Source organism: Mercenaria mercenaria, chromosome 1 (genome assembly GCF_021730395.1).
Source record: "Mercenaria mercenaria strain notata chromosome 1, MADL_Memer_1, whole genome shotgun sequence".
In the NCBI taxonomy this organism is placed as follows: domain Eukaryota; kingdom Metazoa; phylum Mollusca; class Bivalvia; order Venerida; family Veneridae; genus Mercenaria; species Mercenaria mercenaria.
In genome coordinates this window covers 103,320,266-103,348,068 of record NC_069361.1, presented here as the reverse complement: position 1 = coordinate 103,348,068, position 27,803 = coordinate 103,320,266, and the positions used below count along the sequence as shown (strand labels likewise).

Here is a 27,803-nt window from a genome sequence, read left to right as displayed (position 1 = left end):
GCTGAAGTCTTTGACATTTTTGGTCTTTTGAAAATGATGATTCGAAGGCAAAACTTTTCAGTAGCACAACTAAATAGTCTTTATTAACGTAGTCTAGATCCATGACATCTCATTTACTTCTGTCATATTTTTGAAATATTTATGCACTTTTGTCAATAATGTACATAGTGTGTGACATGCCTATACTCTAGAATATCGTCTAGAAATTAAAATATTTTTGTTTAAATGGGAAGTCTTTCAAAACGTTTTTGAAGTCAATCTGAAAGACAGCGAAAGTACGACATAAGCCAGTATTCAAATATATTTGTTTATCAAAATACAATGTATTGTAAACATTGTTAAGATTCGAAACAACAGTCATTTCTCATTTCAAGATTAAATGCTTTAACTTGCAATGCTGATTTCAGTTTGTATATCTGGTGGTAGAGTGAAATCAGCAGGTAGATTGAGGGTGGAGTCGTCCCCGTCACCCCGACCTAGACGACCATTCCAGTCGCCCCGCCCTAGTTCCACAAAGTCTGGTACTACAGAGAGTAACTATTCCTCAGCTCAGTATAGGTTAAAGGAAGATAAAACACATGTTCAGATGACACCGTATGGTTTACGTAGGGTCAGAAATCAAGAGAGACCGACATATGGTTAGTACTTCTTAGACATTTAGCTTACTTTATGAAGATCTCAATAGAATCCTTCTATGTCACAATTTTTTTAAAACTTTAAGACAGTCATTTAAAAAGTGCTTTGTGTTAGACTAGGATCATTTTAAAGATAAATGATACTGGCTGATTAGATGTATCACTTTCTGTTTCTTAGATTTCTATCATTCTATCTTTGTTACCACTGTCTGAAACTTTCTTCGTTCCAAGTTGTTTGATGATGCACTCCTATGTTTTGCTCATGTCTGATTCTTTTGCACATTTTGTGTTGTTTCACAACAAGCAAGCATTTCATATCCCTAAAAGTTTACATTGTAGTACTTCCACATTTTACAATGAGCCGTTGTCATAGTGTTTTTTTTCTACTTTGGCAATTGGAAGTTTTGTTCCTCATCTAGAGCATTGACTTCCCCGTTTTCTTTGTCACTAAAATATGACATATAATTCAAAGATATTTGGCATCATTGTTTGATCACTTGTTTAATTAATATTTTGTTTAATATTCAAATTATTCTGTTGTAGACAGGATAAGTTGTATGTATCTTAAACTACCCACAGAACTTCGCTTTACCTAGATTATGATTTTAACAAAATTAATTGCATGATACATAGAGGTTTATGATGATTATTAATATGAAGTAAATTGAATTAATCTCATGATGCGAAAGTTGCTTAACTTTTTTCTTCCAAATATAGAAGAGGTAGAGGCTGAATTAGCAGACGCCATTTTCTTTAGTCCGAATCGGTGCACAAAATCGGCCGATCTTGCAGGTATATTTAGAGGCTAAATGTGATCGTGTCTGTTGTGTAGAGCAAAATATGTGAATCAATTACATGTAGTCTATTCCACATAGAGTGACAGTCTCTGAAAATTTTGTTGTTTTGTGTAGCCATGGATGGCATAACAGTGTTTTGGCTTTTGATTAATAAAAACAATTATTGAAGGCTGTTTGAAATATACTACAGTTGTTTACTACTGTGAGGATAGTGATTGTCAAAGAATAATGATGGAAATATGTCTATAGAAGCTTGTCAAATGAATGTCCTGTTGTGTTAACATGAGCTTTGTGTCCATTCTAATGCTTCACAGTGTACATATTAACCATTTAGTTTTCCTCTATTCAGACTGTTTGGCTATGTGTAGCATAAAATTGTGCTTAATACATATTCTACATTTAGTTGCCATGATAAAAAGCGACATTCAAGTTGTGACCATTTTCTAAAGGTGCTTAACACTCTATTGTTTAGGTATCTTTTAAGTCTAATACAGTGAAACACTACTCGAGCAATTCATGTTGTTCTGGTCGTTTTCCTTACCTTTTTCTATTTTAAACTTGGATAACACGAACATTATGCTCATGTCATTGCGATATCGAATCCTAAATAAATTTAGATAGCTTCTACTGTACTACATGTTAGCTGAACACAGTTTTTTGATTTAACTATCAGTTAATGGTTTTGAGTCGACACATTCTCTTACAAATCTTAACATTGTGCTAAAGTCATTTCTTTTACCACAATTTTAAAAATGTCATCATATTTCCATCATTATTCTTTATGATTTGTATTACATAAATGATGTCTTAACATGTTTGGTGCTTCTTGTTAAATACTGATATTTGATATTTAATGAATCATTTAACAGATCGCCGTGCACGTGTCTATGTTTTCAAGTCAGAATTTGAGATCCAAAATCCAAAATATGGTTATGACCCTGAACAAATTCTTAAGACAATACGGTATTGTAAAAGTTTTAAGTATATATGAGCCACGCCATGGGAAAAACCAACATAGTGGCTTTGCGACCAGCATGGATCCAGACCAGCGCAGTCTGGTTAGGATCCATGCTGTTCGCTAACAGTTTCTCCAATTCCAATAGGCTTTGAAAGCGAACAGCATGGATCCTGACCAGACTGCGGCTGCGCAGGCTGGTCTGGATCCATGCTGGTCACAAAGCCACAATGTTGGTTTTCTCATGGCACGGCTCATATATATTTTGCAGGATGTATATCTGTAAATATCCTGAAAGCATGCGCGATCTTATCTTGCATGTCGCTTAATTAACACAATTCATCAAATCAGCTGATTAATTATTGCAAGCGCTTCTAACAAAAAATTACATATACATACAGTTCATTAGTAGAGACATGATGGTATGTCTATATTTAGTATCGTGTGAATGATTTGCATGTGTTGATAATCGATTCTTTTGTTGTGTCAGTAATGTTTGCTTCCGCTTTTCCTTATTTTATAGCATGGTCAACATCTTGAAACTTTTGTAGCTTGCTGCTATCATGGAGGTAATAAAGAGATTTTTACTACCTCCATGCTGCTAAATATTTACGTGTTGTGCTTGCTGGCTCGTGCAAATACTGCATTGGTTATGCTCATTGGTCCACATTTTCTTTTATAGATTAAGTTTTATTAGTATTGTTTTGTAAAATTAAGAACAGAATAGTGTTTTAACTGAATTTTACTTCCAGTTACCATATACTTAACATGCCCTAACGCTCTAACTTCTCCATTGTTTTCCTTTATTATTTCTGCAAAATATTGACAGCTTTCAAATCAGTCCAGTTGCTAGTGACTACAGTACTGTAAGAATGTGCATTACTGATGTATTTCATGTTATTTTATACACACTCATTTTTCAACTCCGTGTCAGTGTGTTCCATATTCTAAACGTGTAAGTTTGACGTCACTAAAGACACCACATTAATGGATGCCATGGGCTAAAATTATATTTCGTTTTGTTAGCCAAACAGGAGAAATATATATTACTTTGTTAGTTAAAATGAATATATAACTGAAAGAATAATACTTTACAATATGAGAAATGTGTACATGTTCTTCCGTGTATATAACGTACACACGCAGTTGGGCGGTGTGTTAGAAAAGCACTGAGAACTGATTACATATATTTTGTGAGTAGGAAAACACTCAGTTTGCCGTCTTCGGCGCTTAAAAATCCGTCCAGTAACAAGGACAATTTAGGCAAAATTTAGTAATATCTGTTAATGTGCGTAATAGTATCCAATGTCCAAATAAGAACGTGTTTTCTCTCTCGGCAAGTAAAGCAGAGTTGGTCGCAAAATGGTCTAATCCAGCAAACAGCACGTCTTGGCACCAAGTGACACTCATTTTTTGACTTCTTGTTTTAGGGTTATCTGCTTGTAATTGTCACGTCTCAGTAATTTTATGTCCAGCTGTCGTTGGTTTAACTATGTCCAGTTTTGATATAAACATGTCAATATTTGACAAAGATAACAAAAAAAAAGGCAAGTGTGGAGTTAGAAAGTTTGTTAGGTATAGTATTTGACATGCTTACTATGAGTTGAACTTTATTCTCTATTGTTGATATAATTGTTTCCTGTTGCTTTGTCCGAAGCTTCATCGCCATTTTGTCATTGAATCTGCATGGCTATTTACACAGTGTAAGTATCAGAGTTATTCTAACAAACCTTATTCGGCTTTACTCTTCGTAAGTATGTTGAGAGGCGTGTTGATACTAATATGCAAAAACGTCTGTTCAGCAGCTAAAAATGACAATCTAGACCTAATCTGTGCGGCAAACCCACGTGATTCTTTGATACCGTACACACCGAGAAAACGTCTCGATTCGGGTAACAGTTTGCCTATATTTTCCTTACTACTTGACAGATTTTCATAAAATAAAGTGCGTCGAAGGTAGCAAAAATAGTGCTTTCCTTCGCACAATGCGTCTGCCATGTGTTCTCGCTACTTTTCTCAAACATTTCGCCCAACTGCTTTTCGTGAATTAACTGTAGATAACGTACACACGCAATTGGGCGGTGTGTTTAAGAAAAGTACTGAGAACTGATTACATATATTTTGTGCGGAGGAAAACACTCAGTTTGCCGTCTTCGGTGATTAAAAATCCGTCAAGTAACAAGGAAGATATAGGCAAAATGTAACCTGAATCGGGACATTTTCTCCGTGTTTACGGTATCCAGAATTCGCACGTGTTGGCCACCCTGTTAATTAGACTTTTGCATCTAGACTTAATTAGACTTTTAAACAGTCTGCACATTAATAGGAATACAATAGAGTGTCTGGATCTACTATGGTATACTAAATGTATGCCATTTGAACAGGATTCAAAGATGTTCAACTGAGATAAAGAAACATTAATTGACATTTAAACTATGTATTAAAAAGGAATTAATCATTTCAAGCTATCTTATAGTAAGTTAAACATTGTAAATAGGTATGATGAAAAACGGCCATAAAAAGTTATCCTCTTCTTGGACTTTGTTTTGATATTATTTTATGTCCTTCGGGAGTTCATTGACATGGATATTATAATAGAGTTTCGTTTAAGACAGTGCTAGTTGACATATCAGTCGTTCACAGAGTTTGCTATTATTTCGCTTTGTTGGGTTCAGTGCTTAGAAGTTGAAGACAAATTGATTTGCCTGATAATACCATGAAATATGCAATTGTAAATAAACTGTTAATCTCATGTAATGTTCATGTCGGCACACAGTTCAATAGATTAAATTCTTAATAAACTTAGATTTTAACAAGAACTCAAAATTCTGACAAAGACATACTGAAATAGGTGATATAGGTATACCAGTTACGCGTAACTAATTGTTATATGGCTTAATGTTGTTTTAACGCCAAATAATTATCAAATTCACGATGTTCCCAATAGAAAGCCATTTAATACAACTAAAATTAGACAAAATTCTTTATTGAGCGCCTCATAACTTAAGCATTTTATGAATGATAGAATACAATGCACATAAATATCCAAAGGTGACTTTTTATTCGTCTTGGTAACATTTTATACACTGTTTGATATTCGAACGTGTAGACAGAACAGTTCTGTTTGCTAAATTGTAAGCAACGACGCACGTGAAGTATTATACAAACTCTGTATTACAGGAAGTTTTAGGTCTACACAGTCATGTAAGGACGATGGTAATAAATGGAATTATGTTCATCTATATTTTTAATATACTTTACAAATCTTTCAAATCGAACTAACTCTCTTGGTATATGTGTGCTCTTTCTCTTAGAAACTAGTTTACAATATTTCAGCTCCTGGAAATATGTGGGACCTTCAATACTTTCCGTGGCAAAGACAGTAGCTTACATTGTTGTAAGATCAGTTGCTTTGATATAACTGACAAACACTAGATTTTAAACTATTTCCTGTCACACTCAAGCTCTAATTTTTCGATTGATTTTTATTCCAGTTCAAAACAGTAACATACCTTTGTGTTTTCTTAAAGCTTTAGGTAGACCCCACCAACCAAGTTTATTAACAAAAATGCATTAAAAATGCATCACGAAAGGTGTAAAAAAATATAAACAACAAATAACAGACGGGATAAAATCTTTGCATTTTACTCGACCACATACTGTGTTTGATTCGCTTTATTCATATATTCACATGAGCAGTCCAAACATATCCCTTCCTGAATTTAACCACTCTTGCTATTCGTAAACTGAGAATATTATTATACTTTGAGTTTTGTTATTTCAACATTTAAGAATATACTAAATATTTTTTATGTTTGATGAAAAATAATTGTTATTAATTGATTGGAGCTTGTTCATGCCTCAGTCAAAATACATTTAGTTGCAAGGCGGTTAGTTTGGGAGCGGGATTATCTTATATCATTTATATTTCTCGCTTATACGTATCATAATAAACCATTTACTGATATTACTGTAAGACTATATTAGTCGAAGAATAAACCATGTATTGGGACAGTTTATAGCAATCGTTGAATATTAAATAAGAATTCATTTAGTATTTATTTTACGTATGCTGTTAAGTAAGTACTACTATCTGTAAACAATGACATAAATCATTTGGTAACAAAATTGCTTATGCAATTATATTTGTTAAGTCATACATGTTTTTCATATCTTCAGCGAACTGGAGTCGAAAATACGACGGAAGTATCCGGCCACGTACGAGTCTTGTATTTGTGGAGCCACGCGTTTACGACGATTTGTTACGGGAAGAGAAGGACGCCAAACAGCTAATCTCGTCGGACGTCCGCCGGCATCTTACTAACGGAGATGTTCAACGTTCTGAAAAACTGCCAAATGATAATGATTCCTTGTTGGGATCATGATGAATACACAAAGATATTTTTGTTTGTTCATTATTGTGGTTTGGCATAGGTTGAACACGTCAGACTCGAAGTGTTATATATGACAACATTTTCCTTCGTTTGAAGTTGCAAACTATATGTAGACTGTGATCCTGATGACTTTTCCAGGGATTTTTGTTCTTACAGGAAGATTTTACATTACATTTTCCAGAAGATTTTACCATTTCCATGCATTAAGAAGAATAGTTTTGCCTCGTGGGTATTAGTATTATTTTTCAGTAGTGTCTCGTGTGCAAAAGAAAATTTCGGCGTGCTGCGAGACACAGTAGATATATATTTATGCATAGATTCCGTTAAATGTTAGTTGTTTATGTAAGTTTCTGTGATACTGAATTCTTTGTGATATTTATTTAGTTGTATACCGTTTTGTATAAATCACCATATTTATTGTTTTCAATAGCAGACTCTTTTGTAATGTGTTTTTTTATGTCGAAGACACTCGCCCAGTTCGCTCTGTGGGTAGAGCGTAATACTTTGATTCCAGAGGTCGCAAGCTCTCTCTCAAGTTTTTCAGCCTTTACATACCTAAAAACAAAGCTAAAATCGAGTAAAAAATGGTAGTCAGACGTTAGACTAAAACAGCATGTGTCCATATGAACTCCACGGCTGTAATAATTAAACAGTTGAAATGTTTTAATTGTAAAAGCATTATGCAATAGACTCTTTGAAGTGAATCATCGACCTGTGATATTCTTTATTTGTCTTGTTTTATTTACTATTTCTTCCATATTTTTTTAATCTTTCATATATAAAATAATGTGTTAGGGAAATTAGTTTGCCTTTTCGAAGAATCAATATTGTATGAACATGAAGCAAGTGGGTACGATAAAATATTTTTAAATTTTTTAACATCTTTGAATAAGGAATAACATAGTGCTATATTTAGATTTAATTGATTATCATATTCTTAAATGCTTAACAATAAAGATGCGTTATAAATATTTAAATCTTGTTATCTTTAATAAGGATTTTTTAAAGTTGAAAACCTGGTTATTAAATTGAGTATGTCCTCCGGCGGGTGAATGGATGGATTGCTGGTTTTTCATTTCCGTTCGATAACTTTTTAAGATGATATTTAAATGAAAATTAGCTTATAGTAAGACCAAGGTGGGACAGTGGAGCAAAGGTCGCTGCCAATGTTGCTAAAATTACTTTCCGCTCCATTAATTGATGTATTTAAATGAAACTTGACCTTTAAGTAGATTACAGAATAAAAACAATATAAGAATTGCATATGGTGTCAGTAGGGTCGAGCTTAAGGTCGGCATAACTTAATTAACCTGTATATTTTGAAACTTTAACCTTGGCACAGTGGCCTAAATCGTTGGTACATGCACCGTTATGATTCTTATGAATATAGATGTTTTTGGAGGACAGCGGACGGGTAAATGACTTCTAATCTTGGTCCAGGCTTCAATTTTTGTGATAAAAAGAACCATTTAGATGCCATTCAAATAAGATAAAAACCTGAGTTATTAAAACTGTTTTCCCCGCTAGGATCATCGCACCTTTTTTGTTTTTGAAAAGCGGTTTTAGTTAGACATACTGTCGATAAACAGACGTACATGAAAACCAAGTTTGGGTCACTGTTACTATAAAAATAGAAAAAAATAATCCTTGCTTATTAGGAATGAGATGGACCTTGGTATGTAGGTAGCTTTATAGGACAGGAAGATTGGGGATTATTTTTGTGAGCAAGGTCAACGTCACTTTATGTTCAAAGTCACTGTTATAAAAAAACCCCAGAAATTATTTGAAAAACTGGTTTTATTATTTTTATTATTATACCACACTTATATCGCACCCTTTTCATACAAAATATGTACGTTCAAAAGTGCTTTGCAAAAACATAAAGAACACATACATACATATACATACATGTAAATATATTGGTAAAAGATTAAAAGGAATAGTAATTAAAACAAGATCATCCATAAATTATGTTCAACGTTAAATTACATTACGAGAGAAATCCCTTTCTCGACACGAAACAAACCTGTCGTGGTTTGTTTTGGGCTTAACGCCATTTTCAACAGTATTTCAGATTTTGTTATTTTATAAGTTTTCAAAGATTTTTTAAATGCGAACAGTGAGCTTGAATCTCTGATGCTTGCTGAGAGGGCATTCCAAAGCCTTGGAGTTGCATGCTTGAAACTTCTGTCACCATACTTTACTGTTCGGCTCCTCGGTACAACCAAAGACACCGGGCCATTTGCCGACCTTAAGTCTCTACGAGGCTTGTACATGTCCAGCATATGTACTTTGGAGATTCATTGTGCATGGCTTTGTATGTAAGTGTCAAGATTTTGAACTCAATGCGGTGCTGAACCGGAGGCCAGTGCAACTCCTTCAAGACCGGCGTGGAGTCTTGGTTATGATGCCGGCCGCTGTGCTTGGTACACATTGAGGTTTTTGCAGTGTGTCTTTGGAAATTCCATACAGCAGCGAGTTACAGTAGTCTACTTTCGATGTAACCAGAGTGTTCATAAGAGACTTGGTAGCATCAGCTGTGATGTACTGCCTAATGTGGCCTATTTGCCGAAGTTGTGCATAACTAGCTCTACAAAGAGTTAACATGCTGTGTCATGACCATGTTTGAATCCATTCTAGCAACGAGATTCTTCACACAAATTGATGGTTCAATCTGAGAGGGTCCTACTTTCACGCAGATATCTTCGGGTATTTTTGTGTGATTCGTGTGAAACAAAATGACCTCAGTTTTGTCAGTATTGAGCTTCAGCATGTTCTGATGCATCCAAGAGACTATGTCGTTGAGACAGATTTCAATTCGAGATAGGGCTTCATGTTGGTAGGAAATATTTTTTGGCTTAAACGACAAGTATAGTTGTGAGTCATCGGCATAAAAGTGATGATTCAGTCCATGGCTTCTGCAGATTGAACCAACGGGTTTTGTGTACATGATGTAGTTTTTCGGTCCTAGGACAGATCCTTGTGGTACACTGTATTTCATGTGGACTGGAGTAGACAGTTCGCCATTTACTGAGACTGTTTGGTAGCGGTCATTCAGATAAAAAGTCATCCACTGTAGTGGTTTGCCAATGATCCCGAAGTCCTTTTCCAAGCGTTTTAGCAACGTTTCATGATCGATAGTATCAAACGCAGCTGATAAGTCAAGCATTACCAAAATTGTGATTTCGTTTTGATCCAGGGATTGAAGAATGTCATTTTGAACTTTGAGAAGTGCTGCAGACTGGTGCTGTTCATGTAGGTTCTTCGAAGTGAGGTGGCACTCAGTACGTTTATCTACTACTTTTTCCAGTACTTTTGAGACAAAAGGTAGGTTTGAAACAGGCCTGTAGTTCTTTAGTTCATTAGAATCAAGGCCTGTTTTTTTTTCAAAAGAGGTCTAACGTGAGACTTTTTGAATTCTTTTGGAACATACGCGGTTTCCAGTGATGTGTTGATAATTTTTGTCAAAGCTGGAAGGAGCTCGTCAAGGCATGTCTTTAAAAGCCAAATTGGTATTTGTACTAATTCACACGACTTCACCTGGAGGGGATTACTTTTATTTACACTGTCCCGTGTCTTTGGAACATGGTGGGGGTAAGAGTGAGGTTGGGTGCGCACCATAAACCGGTTTCAGCTCCCCAGTGGTGTTTTTGCCACTGACCGTTCCAAGGCGGTGCCCCACTGTGTTCCTTTGTTTGTTTGTTTTGTCCTTATGTGTTGGCTTTGTGTGTGAGCGCGTGTATGTGTAGTGTGTGTGTTTGTGGTGTGCGCGTCTGCGTGCTGTGGGTTTCGTTTTGAGGAGGCTGCGTTTTTGGTACGTGGCATTCCCTGTTTGATATTCGTCTTTGTTTTTTTACATGAATAATATTCTTCACTTCTTCTGGTGTGGCTTGAATGAAAAATTGAACTGCTGGACATTTACCCCCCCACCCCCAGTTGAAATGGTAGATAGGACATTTGCACCCCCCAGTGCTTATTTCATCAATTTCGTTATTACAAATTTAGTATGTTTTGACATTTTTCTAGTTCTTTCGCACACAGAAAATAATCACACACCTTACTTTAACGGTTGTAATACAACTCTAGAATTATTTTATTCCAATATCTATTATATACTGACCCTAATTAAATTGTTACTATTATCAGGAGATGTTGAGTTGAACCCTGGTCCGGATGAGAACTCGAATCACTGTTTATCAATACTCCATCAAAATATACGTAGCATAAGACATAAATTAGAATATATTTCAGATAATTTCTTAGATTTCGATATTTTATGCTTCACTGAAACTCATTTGTGTGCCGAAGTAAATAACGACAGTTTACAATTAGAAGGTTTTGATACAATGTTTCGTAAAGACAACACCTCTTATTCTGGGGGATATCTAGTCTTCCTTTCATCCTTTTTGAGACCAAAAAGAATATTAGAATTAGAAAATATATTACCTGAATCTCTTTGGATAGAAATTAAAGATCGTAACAATACTTTTCTTATTGGCACTATTTACAGACATCCTCATTATACTGCTGATTTTTGGGACAGATTGGCTGTATGTATTGATAAAGCTACCGAAATATCAAATAACATTGTTCTTGTTGGAGATGTAAATGAAAATCAACTTAGTGACACCAATACAAAATTAAACGACTTGCTCATGATATATAACATGACTAATTTTATTACAGAAGCAACTCGCGTCTCAAATAACTCTAGTACCTTAATCGATCCTATAGCCGTTTCAAATGGCATTTCGGTGTTTCAGGCCGGTATTTTGAAAACAGAAAATTATATAAGCGATCATTACGGTACATATGTACATATTGAAATTAACCTTCAACGTAATATACCTTTTAAAAGAAAAGTATGGAATTATAAACGCGCCGATTTTGAAATGTTTAATAATCTGATACAAACAACTGAGTGGTCCTTTTTATACGACAATACTCTTAATAACGCTTGCGACTCCTTTGTTAGCAAATTTCTAGAATTAGCAAGAACATGTATACCGTCATCTTTTGTTACTGTCCGTCCTAACGACAAGCCTTGGTACAATTCAGAGATACGTAAAACCTCGCGACAACGTGATCGGCTGAAAACCACCGCAATTCGTTCCGGAAAAGATTCTGATTGGCACAAATATAAATGTACACGCAAAAAAGTAAATAATATGATAAAACATGCAAAAGAGCTATTTTACAGTAATATAGAATTTACCTTGAATGACCTCACCAACACAGACCCGCGTCAATATTGGAAAATTGTTAAAATGTTAGTCAAAGAAAACTCAAAAGGAAGTAACATTATCCCAACTCTTGTAAATAATGACCAAAGTTTTTCTGTGTCTGATACTGAAAAGGCAAATACTCTGAATAATTATTTTGTGTCTATTTCAAATTTAGATGATTCGAATGTTTCTCTTCCATCTTTCATTGCCAAGACAGACTCTTTGCTAAATGATATAACAATTTCAGAACAAGATATATTTGATGTTATTTCTAACCTGCAATTAAACAAAGCATCTGGACCCGACGAAATAAGCCATCGTATGTTAAAAGGAACAGCATCCACAGTTAAAAAGCCACTTACTATTCTATTTAAGGTTTCGATGGAGGCCTTGAGAAACAAAAATCAAACAACACCAAATCATAGAAAGAAAGAGTTGTTTGACATGAAAATTGAACAGCATGTAAAACATGTATATTACTTTACGAAACAAGTGTCAGTATACTGATATAAACATTGAATTCCGGAAAAGGGCTGCCTAAAGGGGCTCCACTTCCGGACAGTTAAACGCCTTTAAAAACTCACCATTTTTAAAGAACAGTTACACATGTTCGTTTTGATGCATTTGCAATAGCGTGCGAGTGGTGAATTTTCGCATAACAAGGTGGAACACAGTTTTCAGCAATTGTTTATCTTTATTTCTTTACAAATGGCATTCATTTTCAAAGGGAGACAACTGTTCCCGATTATTTTAAGTACAAATGGCATTCATTTTCAAAGGGAAACAACTTTTTATGATTATTTTAAGTAATCTTTGAGAAAAAGTTGTCTCCCTTTGAAAATGAATGCCATTTGTAAAGAAAAAAAGATAAACAATTGCTGAAAACTATGTTCCACCTTGTTACGTGAACTTTCACCACTTGCACGCTATTGCAAATGCATCAAAACGAACATGTGTAACAGTTCTTTGAAAATGGTGAGTTTTTAAAGGCGTTTTACTGTCCGGAAGTGGAGCCCCTTTAGGCAGCCCTTTTCCGGAATTCAATGTTTATATCAGTATACTGACACTTGTGTCGTAAAGTAATATACATGTTTTACATGCTGTTCAATTTTCATGTCAAACAACTCTTTCTTTTTATGATATGGTGTTGTTTGATTTTTGTTTCACAAGGCCTCCATCGAAACCTTAACAGGTCCGTACAAGAAGGCATTTACCCAAACTGTTGGAAACAAGCTAATGTTATGCCACTTTTCAAAAAAGGAGAAAGTAACACCCCATCTAATTATAGACCAATCTCTTTAATCAGTTGTGTAGGTAAAGTCATGGAACGTGTTATTTTTAAATACATGCACAATTTTTTAATGTCAAACAATTTAATATACAAAAGTCAATCAGGGTTTCTACCAGGACATTCCACAGTTTTTCAACTCATAGATATTTATAACCTGAATCTCTTTGGATAGAAATTAAAGATCGTAATAAAACTTTTCTTATTGGCACTATTTACAGACATCCTCATTATACTGTTGATTTTTGGGACAGATTGGCTGTATGAATTGATAAAGCTACCGAAATATCAAATAACATTGTTCTTGTTGGAGATGTAAATGAAAATCAACTTAGTGACACCAACACAAAATTAAACGACTTGCTCATGATATATAACATGACTAATTTTATTACAGAAGCAACTCGCGTCTCAAATAACTCTAGTACCTTAATCGATCCTATAGCCGTTTCAAATGGCATTTCGGTGTTTCAGGCCGGTATTTTGAAAACAGAAAATTATATAAGCGATCATTACGGTACATATGTACATATTGAAATTAACCTTCAACGTAATATACCAAAAAAGGAGAAAGTAACACCCCATCTAATTATGGACCAATCTCTTTAAGCAGTTGTGTAGGTAAAGTCATGGAACGTGTTATTTTTAAATACATGCACAATTTTTTAATGTCAAACAATTTAATATACAAAAGTCAATCAGGGTTTCTACCAGGACATTCCACAGTTTTTCAACTCATAGATATTTATAACCAAATCTGCAAATCTTTTGACGAAAAAAAAGCCACATGTATAGTCTTTTGTGATATATCAAAAGCATTTGATAGAGTTTGGCATAAGGGTCTTATTTTTAAACTTAGACAACATGGCTTTTCAGGCAAACTAATTGACTGGATTACTCACTATCTTTCAAATCGCAGCCAAAAAGTTTTCGTTAATTCCTCTCCTCTTTCTCAGACTCTAAAGAGCTTAAAGCTGGTGTTCCTCAAGGCTCAGTGTCAGGTCCTCTTCTCTTTCTAATATACGTTAACGACATCGCAGATTCACTTATAAGTACGACACGATTATTTGCAGATGATAGTTCTCTAGCCGCTTCGTCTTCCGATATACACGAAATTGAACTTTCTCTAAATTCTGACCTTATAAAAATATCAGAATGGTCAAAACAATGGCTGGTTACATTTAATCCTACAAAAACAGAAGCTATCTTCTTTTCCCTCGCGCGTAGACAGTGTCCTAATCTATTGTTTGAAAATACTCAGTTAAATTTTGTCGATTATCACAAACATCTTGGCATAACACTCTCTAAAGATGGATCTTGGCACGAACATATATCTAATATTGTAAAGTCGGCAGCAAAAATTCTAGGATCTATGAGAGCGCTGAAATTTAAATTTAGAAGGCACACCTTAAACAAAATCTATATAGCTTACTTGAGACCAGTTCTAGAATATGCCTCTGTTGTTTGGGATAACTGTGCGAATTATGAAAAAGATCAATTAGAAAAGATTCAACTTGAAGCAGCGCGTATTGTTACTGGGCTAACGCGTTCAGTATCAATAGAAAGACTTCTTAACGAAATTGGATGGGTTTCTCTTTCTTACCGCAGAAAAATACAAAAATTAATTTTAATATACAAAGGAAAAAATGATGATCTTCCAACATATTTACTAGATTTATTTCCATCGATCGTGAATGACTCAAACCAGTACAATTTGAGAAACAATGCCGATTTTGAAACTTTAGCTAGGCGTATTGAAATTTACTCCCAATCTACTATTCCCTCTGCAATAAAATTATGGAATGATCTGAACATTGAAACTCGTCAACTACCAACTCTTTCGGCTTTCAAAAGTAAACTTAAAGAAATTTTCAAGCCTCCACAATTCCCTACTTTTTACTTAATTGGTGACAGACGATACTCTGTGTTTCACGCTAGGATACGAAACAAGTGCAGTAATCTAAACGCCGACTTGTTTAATAATCACATCAGAGAAAATCCAAACTGCGACTGCGGGTCCGAAACGGAAGACGCAGAACACTATTTCTTTAAATGCACTCGTTTTTCACATCAAAGAAGAGAACTTTTTACTAAAACAAGATTATTTCACCCACTAAGTGTCAATAAGCTTTTATATGGCAATGATAATATTTCTATAGAAGATAACACTACTCTTTTCACAGAAGTTCAAAACTATATCAAACATACAAGACGTTTCGACAGTACATAATGTATTTCTTATGTCCTCTTGTCATTATTACGTTACTTTGGAACAGGATGTTTGTGATTACTGGGTAGACACTCGGGGATATAGAGCAGCATATATTTCTTTTTCTTTTCTTCTCTAGCTCAACTATAATGATTACAACCATAACTTGACTAATACTAAAATTTATTAATTATCATTGTGTAATTATTATCATAAATACTATTATTGTTATCATTTTGTTACTACATCATCGTGTAATTATTATCATAAATACTATTATTGTTATCATTTTGTTACTACATCATCGTGTAATTATTATCATAAATAATATTAGGGTTATCATTTTGTTACTACATTGATATCATCATCATAATATTTTCCTTCTTCTTCTTCTTCTTTTTCTTCTCCTTCATCTTTTTATCTTTGTAGTTATTATCACTATCATATATCTTTGTATAAGGAATGCTTAATTAAACTAATACACTCGTTCATTTTTCATTTGCTATTAATGTTACGCACTTGGGAAGGGCTGACTTCTAATGTTGCAATAACTTGTAGCCCAACCCATTTGCTTTTGTTACTTATTATGTATATGTGCTATGTATTATGTGTTCAGAAGCAATAAAATATGATTAAATCAAATTTCTGAAACGGACATTTTCCCCCCAATATTTTTGTCCTGACAGAAAATGTCAGTTATGTAATCAAAATATTGGAGATGAGTTCCATTATGTTTTAGAATGCAAACATTTTGTAGATGATAGAAGGAGACTTATTAAAAGATACTATTTTAGATATCCAAATGTACTGAAATATAATCAGCTGTTCAATAGTGATAATAAGTTTGAATTAATTAAACTTTGTCAGTTCCTCGATATTATAAAGAGAAATGTAAAAGCTAGTTACAATTAGCCATACACATGAAATGTATAAAAAATGTATAAATGTACATATGTATATGTAAAAGCAATATTTATGTTGCAGTTGTATAAGAAATGCAAATGATATTATTTAATTATATAATTAAATGTTAATAATATGTAAATACTGTATAGGCATGCATGTACAAAGTTTTCTTACATTTCGTTTCGGTAAGATCACTCGTGAGACTACATTGACTTGCCAACTCTAATTCCACAAAGTCACTTTACTTAACAAAAAAATATCTTATTAACAATAACTAAGAAATGTAAGAAGAAACCAAGACTCACAAGTTCAATTATCCCAAATATCGAGCATTAATATCTCAAACTTTGTCCTCCACCAGAAATATGTACCACATAAAAACCTCCATCTGTAATACATGCATGCGTATACATTTGAAATTTGGTAACCATCTATTGTACTATTGTCAAATAGCGCATGACATGCTGTATATAGCCATATATTTATGCAAACCAATTTGCTTGAATGATGTAAAAATATTACATACACTTCGTAAACGGACCGTATACAGAAGCAGGCATCATTTCAACAGTTTGAAATATTTTAACATCACAACAATAAGCACATAAATTACTTACCAGCTTACACTGTGACGTAAAATAACCAGTAGCCAGTCTGACAGCAAAGCAACCGCATATCCATTGTCAAATATCCGCACCAGTCAAATATAATATCCAAACACTTATTAGAATACATAGTTGGACAACGCAAGTATAAAGTTCTCTCAACATATAAAGCATCCCAGCATAATAAGAATACTAGATAGATGACATTAAACACACATCGCTTATAAGCCAATCACGGATATAATTTAACAATATCCTTCACCCTTCCTTCATAATATCCAAACTGAAGTTACACACTTTCAAAATAACACGCAGAAACGGCAAGTCCAAACTTGCGTATCAACTTAACATAAACTACAAAAAAGCATGTAATCCATGCATCACGCACAACTAACCATAAAATTTAAATATACACATCATAGTAAGATTTCTTTCATAAAAAAATAAAATAGAGTTGCAATTAAATTTTAATCTGCTTTCCAAAGTATTATATAAATTTGAATGAACTGCGCAAAGCTATTATTCATGAACAAAAGACAGACGGTCAGTGTTTTTACAAGAGATGTCACTTTTAGACAGTCTGAAATATACACAATTTCGTGCCAAATACTAGATTCAAACCAATCTGTAATTCGACAAAACAAATATATCTGGTCAAATTAATTATTCAAATAACGTAAATCCGAAAATTTGCATACCGATGATTGCTAAAATAGTAAAAGATAAACACACTCAGCTACGGACTCGTGCTGGGTGCGGTGCTGGGTTTGGGGTGGTGAATCTTTTCCACATGCGACATACATATACTGTCCTCATAACACAGATTTATGATTAATAATATTGTAAAAAGAATTGTAAACAATAGATGGTTACGTTTTACGAAATATATCCTGTTTGTTCTCTGTAAATTAGATTTGCTATGTACCGCTGTTTAAAATGTATTACTATATATATACCTCATGTTTGTATCATGTATGATGCACTGAGTGAATAAATTTGATTTGATTTGATTTGATTTTTTAGGAACTTGGTACAAGACATAGATCATATTTTAGGGGACAGTGTCTTTGTTTTATACAGTTTTGTAGTAGTTAATAGCCAAATTAACAAGTTTGAGTGTTAAAAACATTGCACTTATTAAGAAATTATAGTGCTGCTATGAGCACTTTTAGTACGCAATAACAGGCTGTTATTTACCTTAACACCTGAAAGTAATTAACATATTTATCAAATTATTATCAATAAAACACTTTTTTTTACTGAAAATTGCCTTTTAGAGTAATTTTGATAATAAAACAACCAAAAATACAGTTATATATACTGGCATATAGGACAAAAATATTGGGGGGGGGGGGGGGGGGGGGGGGCAAATGTCCATTCCAAAAATAAGCAATGGGGGGCCAATGTCCTATCTGCCATTTCAACTGGGGGGCAAATGTCCAGCAGTTCATTTTTTTTATTGGCGGGCAAATGTCCTACAACCCTGTTTAATAGGATTTCCACCTGTCATCTTTTTACGGAATTCTGAGGCTTTCCTAACCCTTTACTGATTATTCACCTGGCCACCAATTTAGTATTTCATCACTTCCTATCATGTAGAGATAGACCCTAACATTTTCATTGGTAGAAATACGTTAAATAAAGTAGAGAAATTGATTTCCAAGTCCTTGAAATTAACAAAAATGATTTCACAAATGTGCAATGTATGATAATTTTGCTAATATTAATAACAGAAATTTTAAGATTTAATTCAAAGTTGTGATACGCAAAGAATGTTAACTCTTGCCTTGGGCTAGTACTTTAAAGCAGAGATATCTATTAGTTTACTTCCCTTGCAATTACACAATAGAGTAGAAAACGAAAACAGTTTAAGACACAATATTATACATTTTTACACAACAAAATCGTTTAGGATTTATTAATATGTGTTTGATTTACCCCTGAAACACTGGTTCCTATGATTTTGTCAACTTACTTATGGTAAAAATTAACTTTTAACAAGCCAGTAATAAAATGAAATACCAGTAAGTATTTTATAGTGCAGATAATACAGTTTTGCTTGTATCGAAGTGTCACAATAGAAGCACTTTTGTATACAGAACACCTGGTAGGATTAGTAAAGGTGAAATTATATTGATCTCTTTTTCCTATGTAAGCATTTTGACCTTAAGCTTGCTCATTTAGTACAAGCCAATACATCCTCAACTAAAGTGCATGTTTACTAAAGTACCCGTTAAAGTACAATTTTTGTTCTAAATACATGTGTATATATGATATAGACAGGTAAATAGATCTTTTACTAAAGCTGTATAACATTCAACACCACAAATGCACACAGTTTCTCCAATCAAGTTTACTTTGGCTTGTATTCTTTTAAAAATTATTCACTTACAATAGTAATTATTACCTCAGATGTAATTTTTCATTTAAGAGACAGTAACAAGGTTGCTGGGGACAACTTTGAACAATGACACCTTACGAGAACCTTCCACCATTTGTTGTCCAAAACAGAAAATATCCCATTAGGGTCTGGGAGGTCAGATAAGGGTTTTCCTTACTTCCCAATCAAGGAAGTGTTTACTCCACATTGTAAGTTAGTTTCCATCCAGAATGAAATAACGTGACGTGACGTGTTTCATTCAAAATTGGACAGTATTAAATCTCCCCGCTATTATGTTCTATGTAAAAATAACATCGTATGACATCTTTACATCGGCATTTCCAGTCTTTCACGTCTTGCGAGGATATCCTTGTCTTGAATGTCTGTCTACACTCGAGGACTAGAAAAAAGCCCTATCTATGCGTCTTGAAAATTTAATCCAACAGAATGTTCGTAATGTATAGTTTTGTATTAATGAATTATGTATAATAAGTATATAGGATAAAAGTCATATCTGGCAATACAGAGATTCGGTAGTCGTCAGAAAAGAAGATCGATTATCCGTTTAAGTTAGATAAATAAATCGACCAGTGTTCAGTTGATAAAAGTTTAAGTTGATTTTACGTTGCAATGTTGGTTACGTCGACGTTGTTTAAATAAAACGTTCACATGGCAGTGTCAAACGTGGAACCCTAGAGATGCAGCCTGCTCGGTATAAATTCAAATGGTGTTTAAAATTGTCAAGTTATAAAAGTTCAGTACTTTTCAATTCCAGCCTACTTTTGAGAAGTCGTTTGACTTTTAAGTTAGTAATGATTTTAAGTCGGCATTTTTTTTAAATTGTTGTTCATGTGTTTGTAGCTGACTTCGGCATATACATTGTAATAACATTGCGTGCTGTTAATTAGTATAACATAATTTACTGCGCGAGCTACACGTGCAAGGGTAACGTTTCAAGTATCACAGATGAAATCAGATTTAATAAATAATGGTATGTGAATATCAAAATATTTGAATAAAGGTTGCAAAAATGAAATAGTTGCTTTACATGGACGAGACGGTTTTCCTTATAAATCGTAGACATTTGAAATAAATCATTTTTATGGACTTCCGATTTAAATTATTTTACACCCGTATATTTTGTTTTCCAAAAAAAAAAAAAAAAAAAAGGGAAAAAGCAAACTATAAATGTTCTTTTTTAAAAAAATATCTTTATAAAAATGTTTAAAAGTTTCTATTGAGGACCGGTACACGTAAGCGGTGCAATCCATAAGACACAACAAAATAAAATTTGTTATCTGTCTACAAACTTGTAACAACGCACATTCTAAACATTTTCTGCTAAATGTCCATATCTGTATCAGCCTATTTCATTCTGACGTCAATCAGCCAAATTGAAAGAAAATGACCTCATTGTTGTTGGACAGTATTTGTGCCATGTTCACAAGTGGTCAAACTCGTCTTGTAATATGGCGACGTCGGAAGATGCCGTGGCACGCCGGAAAGTTGTCACATTCTGTGTAGAAAACGGAATACCGCCAACCTCCCCATTCTCACACTCAGAAGTTGCAACTTATAGATGCGGCAGATATGAGACGTCGTAAAGGTAAACGCGAGAAGTATCTAAAATTACAAGATACTGCAACTTTTAAGCGACTATATACTTCGATAAATTTGCCAACGATTTATAAATGTGGCGTGCATTTTGCGGTTGGTTCCTCGGCCATCAAAAGTGTAAACAACGTGCAGGGGAGTATTTTGAGAAAAAAATGCACATTACGCTACATCCTTAGCACCGGTTGGAGATCAAATGTCGATTAATTTTTCGTAAGTTAAATGCAACAATTTCAGGGCGGCGTATTCTGCTAAATATAGTTATTCATTGTCGTAAATGCTTAATTTGAGAACCACGAATGTTGTAGAAAAGTCCACATCTTACTGACCGTTTGTTCATATCATTTATGCTCCATTTCGGAAGTTTATACCAATTGACTTTTAACGCTGGTATAGGTCCAACCGGTGTGGACATTTTCTGTAAACATTATCACACATTCATTTTCCATTAACAATACATATGTCAGCACGCTTACGTGTATGCTATGTTGTCACCTTTCAAACGGATATATTGAAAACGTTATTTTTAAATCTTAAGATTGTTTAATATTCTGGTTGCAATACTGGACGTTGACTTTATCACTGGTTACATTAAGCCGTCTTGGAACGATATATCGAGCATAATAAGTTGGCGAATAAACGAGCATAATAAGTTGGCGAATAAACATAGACAATGTGTTCAGAAGCAGATCATAGTGGCATTCGAAGACAGTTAATGTAGTTACTACAGTGTTTACATTTAGTTGCAAAACAATCTCCAAACGACATATATTGGTCCACAAGGGTGATTTTTAACTCTCTCAATTAGTGACTGTTATAATCGAATGTAGGTGTTTGTCGCCTAGACACAGTTATTCAACTGGGATCAATTAAATAACAACTCCTAACTACTGGACTTTCCAGAGCTTGTTTTGCACGGCTGCCAAGTTACATGTAAATAACGTATGAGATATTGCGTTTTATTTCCTTTTAAAGGTAAGTAAGCAGATAACGACAAGGTATTGATAGAAAGCTGTATATCGCACAAATTCATTTACAGCAATAGAAAATCACGCTGTTTAGGGCGGAATCGTCACCACCATGCTGACGTCCCTCCACTTTGGTTGCCAGCCCACATATTGCTGTACCATCTACGCACTCCGCGCTCCATCCACCGTACGAACCATACTTTCCATGACCGGGGTCTTTAGCAAGTATATAAGACGAAAACTCACCACCTTTGTCTCGGCACTTAAACTGCACAAAATTAGCAGTCGAGTCGTCGATAAAGCCACCTTGCTGAATAAAGAATCAAATACATAAGTTCACTCATTTCAATTACTTTTAATTCTATGATCAGAAAAATAGGATTTGTTTCCAGCATATTCGTACTTATATGACATTATGACATATATTGCAAGATGCACTATTGTAGTTTGTCGTTTGAATTGACATTTCTTTATGTCGTACTGACATGCGCAATATTTTTTATGCACATTTCGTTGTGTCGTCCTAGCGCGCGCCAACAAACCATAACGACATTTTAAGTCTCGTGTGTCGTTTTTGGCCCATGCGCAAACGCTAAAAACGGAAACAAACAATGCGACAGAACGAAATATAGCACGCGACAGAACGAAACATTAAATTTCGCGTTGGCGTCCGCGCCATTAGCAAAGACTGTTTTGGCGTGTTATCGTGCGCGCCAATGCGAAATTAAATGTTTTATAATGTTTGTAAAATTTCAGTAAATCTTGGAGATATTTCCTTATAAATGACCTATGTTCTATTTTATTTTTCTAGATTTTCAATGCGAATTGCTGATAATAATAAGAACTAATACCTAATTTCTTATCTATTCATGTTTCAACGTGTTTGTGCCGACGTGAAATATAATGGACGCACTTGTTTATTATATAACAAGAAGACAATCGTGACAGGATAGGCTTTCTGAACTTGTAATCAGGGACCTTTATGAAATGCTCCGACTTTGACATTAGAAATTCGTGTGATTATTGACAGTTGGCTACTTATCAATGCGATGACATTATTGGTGCAGTTACATTTTGGAAGTACAGTCGAAAGTCTCTTTGAAATTTGTTTGCTATACACGTTGTAAAAGTATCTATATTAGCTTGTGATGAGCTATTTCAAAACATTTTCGAAACCAAAAAATTGATATCTTATCCATTATGTATGTTTTAATCCTCTTTAGTATAATATTCATATTCTACTTTCTCTCCCCCGTGTATATACATAATATATATTCATTTTACTTGATAAGGAGAACAATATTCACAAAATATCACAATTGGAAAAGAAGGATGATTTGAAACCACTGTATCTTTAACATTTGGCCTGTGTGCAGCTTATATGCCCACGTTTGAAGTTAGAAGTTCAGCAAATAAATTCATATAGTAAATTCAGTAAATAAATTCAGACATGAATTCAACACAAATATGATTATCTGTTAGACGATCCTATAGACTTGCAGACTTAAATAACACAACCAAGCAAAATAAAAGCAGATCACCCTTCGCGACCCCACCCTCTAGCACCTGCTTAAGACGGAACTGCATTTTAATATGATTTAATTACCTCGACGATCTCAAATGTCCCAAGGTAATAATAACATAGAGTTCAAGAGCTGGTCGACATTTTTGTGACCGCCGCTCAGCAGTTATGTAAGAACCGCTTTTCTGATGGTTAAAAATCTGTAAGCTCTAAGCAAAATGAGAGCAGACTTGGTGTAGACAATGGATGTATACAAAATATGGTTTAATTACTACTTAATCAACACAAATACACACCGGAGGTTCTACTTGTAAATCAAAAGCGGTCAGGTAGAACTGTGATCCACTCGGATGATTGCATGATGCACGTCCGATCCAGTTGCCCCATGGCCCCACTCCTGAAGTGATAGTAGTTGTCAGGTGTCCTTCCGAGGTTTCACAGTATAATTTTATCCCATTCATAGCGGTGTCGTCAACCCAGCCGCCTTGATATGGTTCAATCTAGAGGCAAAAATAACGATACTAACCAGTAAGGTATCATTGCTTCTGACATAAGGTAAATGGCAAATATCATTACTACGCACATAAAGAAATGCTACTACATAAAGCAAATGGCAGATATCATTACTACGCACATAAAGAAATTAGTATTGATTATACATAAAGTAAATGGCAGAAATCATTGCTATGCACATAAAGAAATTAGTAGGTATCATTGCTACTACATAAAGTCAATGGCAGATATCATTGCTACACACATAAAGAAATGCTACTATATAAAGTAAATGGCAGATATCTTTGTTACGCACATAAAATAACTAGTAGGTATCATTGCTACATACATAAAGTAAATGGTAGCTATCATTGCTACGCACATAAAGAAAGTAGTAGGTATTACTGCTACATACAAAAAGTAATTAGTAGATATCATTTCTACGAACATGCATTATTGCTACATATATAAAATAACTGGTAAATATCATTACTATGCGCATGATACATCATTGCTGCATACGTACAGTAATTGGTAAATATCATTGCTACATACATAAAGTAAATTGTTATTATCATTGCTACGCACATGTATTATTGCTACATATATAAAGTAATTGGTAAATTTCATTGTTACATACATAAAGTAAATTGTTATTATCATTGCTACGCATATGTTTTATTGCTACATATATAAAGTAATTGGTAAATTTCATTGTTACAGACATGAAGCAGTCGGTAGATATTATTGCTTCAGACATGAAATAACTTCTATTCTCTGTATTGTAATCGTCTTTAATGATGTTTATATTTATGTAATGAAGTGCTTCGTAAACTACACAGCACTTAAATACTATGAGCAAGCAAGCAATTTGATTAAAGTTAATAAAGATATTGTTAACTGAACTGTAACAATGTTTTCTTTCGCATTCATTATAAGTCAATAAACAAAATTATTAAATGGCAACCTTCATATCATAGCCAGCTGCGTATGATCCCGGTGGACAAAATACCGCACTACCCCAGTCACCCCATTTCCCTCCATTGTTGACTGTTAGCGTCTGCACAACTCGTCCATGGTCAAATGCTGTTGATAAGTACAAATAGTGTACATTGTACTTGCACGAAATCCTCGTAAACTGATATGTTAAACAGAGCATCATACAGGTCACTTAATGAAGGTGTATTTAAATTGTGACCGCCCCGTGTAAAAAATGACAGTTACAATTTTAAGAAAGTGTATTGGGTCCACAGTCACACATTTTTACTACAATGGTATAAAACTATGGTGGCTGATTTTTGCCATTTCGTTCTGGCGTGTTGGCTTGTTTGACGATCGCCAACGTGCAAAAACGGCAAATTACTGCGCCAATACGTCCAATACCTTATTAAATTTTATCATACTGACACGCTTATTTCTCGTTTTGGCGGTAACACACCAAATTCACACCAACAACAGAACGACAAAACAGACAAATAACCGCACCGGTAAAGTATTTGTCGCTTTTTCGCACTAATTTGTCGTTCTGGCGTGTTCGCGCTCTTCAAACGTGCCAAAACGCCAGGTCGAAAGCCGCCATAATTCAACTTTAGTCCTTTGCAGCGTCCTTTGAGCTTTGAAGTCATATGTTACAATTTTCACAGCATGTGTATTTCTTAAAAGCGGTGTCAATGGTACTTGCACTACTATTTTCAGATCTATACAATAGCTTTGTATGTTTGCTTACACTTTATATATATCGATTTACTTGATAAACAGAAAGATCATATGAAGAGAGATTTCAAATTTGAGGATGTCAAAATATATGAGAAATATAGTTCGTAATATAATTGTAAGGTTGTCGTGCGACCCTTCATGACATGTTAAGTGGCAAAAATGTTCTTTCTCTCCATGCATAGATCACCAAGACAAAAAAAAATGTGTCACAAATACTCAAAATTTTGAAAATATGAGACAATTGTAGATTTTGGAAGTACCTCACTTTCTTACGCATACTTGGAGCCACCTGCGTAAAAAATTGATAATTTGATATCAAATTACTTTTAAATAAATAGTAATGGTCTAGATGAACTAATTTTATCACAGGTATTGTTAAGTTACGCAAGTACTTTTGATTATTGTTAAGAATTGTCCCTATTCTTGTATAATGAGCCAAGTACGCTCAAGTTTTGATCATTAAAATTAATTACTCATTCAAAATTGCAACAGTATTTCATAATTTTCTTTGAACTTATACAGCTCCGTCTAGAATACTGTAGGATGAGGAAATGTTTTGGTTTATTTCCCTCGTTGAATACACACAACATTTAATCGATATATGTTGTACACCCATCTTTCCAAAGATGAGCGGTATGCAAGAATATTTTATGACAGTAAAATCAGATATTTACTTACGACTTATCAAAAAAGCTCCAGTGTCTGTAACGATCAAAGTAAGGACAAATGCGCCGAACATGTTGTCGCCGTCAGAGTTCCAATGATTATGTCACTTGACACATTTAATCGTTTAACCTTGTATGCGCAATAAACGTTGTTTAGCACCGCATTAGCAAATCTAGATAACGGATCAATAAGGAAACACATGTACATTAGCACAATGTCATTTTTTTCTTGAAAAATAACCATTCTCATATGGAAGCCCTGGAGGGACATTTGGCTTCAGTACTTCCTACTTTTAATTTTTGACTTCTGCACTTCGCACTTGCAAGTTCCCGACTTCTTACTTCCAACTTCTAACTTTCGCACTTCTTTTTTTCACAAATTTAATCTGTTAAGAAAGTTTAAAGTTAAAACAAGAGCTGTCTGTAAGACAGCACGCTCGACTTTCCTCAGTGCTTGACTCTGAATTAGAGCTTTGCCAGTAAAAGGAGCATAATAGTCAATAGCTTTAAAAGTAACAGAGATATTGGACATTATATAAAACTTTAACCAAAAATTCTAAGTTAAAAAGGTGCATAACTCTGTCAAAATTCAAATGTAGAGTTATGGGGATTGTTTCTCCTGGTGTAGACTTTGATATAAATTCAAGTCAAAAGCTTTAATAGTAACAGAGATATTTGACTTTATCAAAAACTTCGAAAAGTCGAGCTAAAAATGCTACATTTTCATAGCAGTAAATATTCAAGTCACATATCTATGTCATGATTATGGTTTAAGATTCTAACAGAATTTTCAAACGTATACACTATTTGATTACACTTTACTGTATGCCAATGTTATTACCTTTTTTTTTCACGAGTTCGCTGTAGGTCAAAACGTACCCAAACCAAAATGTACCCATGTTTTCTCAACCCTGTGGTGAATTATTTTCAATGTAAATTTATTTAAAAAAGAGGCCACCTAGAGTTATGTTTTTTTGTCACTGCACTCCCTCTTACTGACCTCTATCAATATGTAAAGAATGAATCAATACCTTATATAGTATTCAAGTTATATTCCGGACAAGGTTTTCAAAAAGGGAGATAATTAAAAAAGGGACCACCTAGAATTATGGTTTCTTGTCACTGTGCTCCCTCTCACTGATCTCTATCAATATGTAAAGTATGAAGTCAATACCTTACATTGCATTCGAATTATGCCCCGGACCATGTGTTCAAAAAAGGGAGATCATTCAAAAAACGGGACCACCTAGAATTATACTTTCTCGGGACTGCACTCCCTCTCACTGATATTTATCAATATGTAAAGTATGAAATCAATACCTTATACAGTATTCAAATTGTTTAAAAAAGGGAGATAATTAAAAAAATGGGACCACCTAGAGTTGTGATTTCTTGTTATTGCACTCCCTCTCAGTAAGGTCAATCATATTGT

The 27,803-nt window shown here is 34.2% G+C and overlaps 2 protein-coding genes across 16 annotated transcripts in view; one reads left to right on the top strand and one right to left on the bottom strand.

Moving 5' to 3' along the window:
• The window catches only part of LOC123528184 (ankycorbin-like), an 84,757-nt gene extending 77,005 nt beyond the window's left edge, over positions 1–7,752 (top strand). For 8 of the 15 annotated variants that reach the window (XM_045307931.2, XM_045307985.2, XM_045307977.2 and 5 more), the window contains 3 exons: positions 408–638; positions 1,353–1,427; positions 6,567–7,752. In XM_045307931.2, the coding sequence (XP_045163866.2) occupies positions 408–638; positions 1,353–1,427; positions 6,567–6,772 (512 nt within the window). In that variant the 3' untranslated portion in view covers positions 6,773–7,752. Of the gene's footprint in view, positions 1–407; positions 639–1,178; positions 1,328–1,352; positions 1,428–2,301; positions 2,396–5,567; positions 5,604–6,566 lie in introns of those variants that run through there. The other 7 variants (XM_045308011.2, XM_045308007.2, XM_045308001.2 and 4 more) reach the window with 6 other exon arrangements.
• A 14,201-nt stretch (positions 7,753–21,953) lies between these two features.
• Positions 21,954–26,521, bottom strand: LOC123545342 (vitelline membrane outer layer protein 1-like). The gene is made up of 4 exons (XM_045331669.2): positions 26,385–26,521; positions 24,958–25,076; positions 23,795–23,998; positions 21,954–22,286 (listed from the first exon to the last, which is right to left on the bottom strand). Exons 1-4 carry the CDS (start codon positions 26,443–26,445, stop codon positions 22,038–22,040), a joined length of 633 nt encoding a protein of 210 aa, XP_045187604.1. The 5' UTR covers positions 26,446–26,521; the 3' UTR covers positions 21,954–22,037.
• Positions 26,522–27,803: the final 1,282 nt, after the last annotated feature.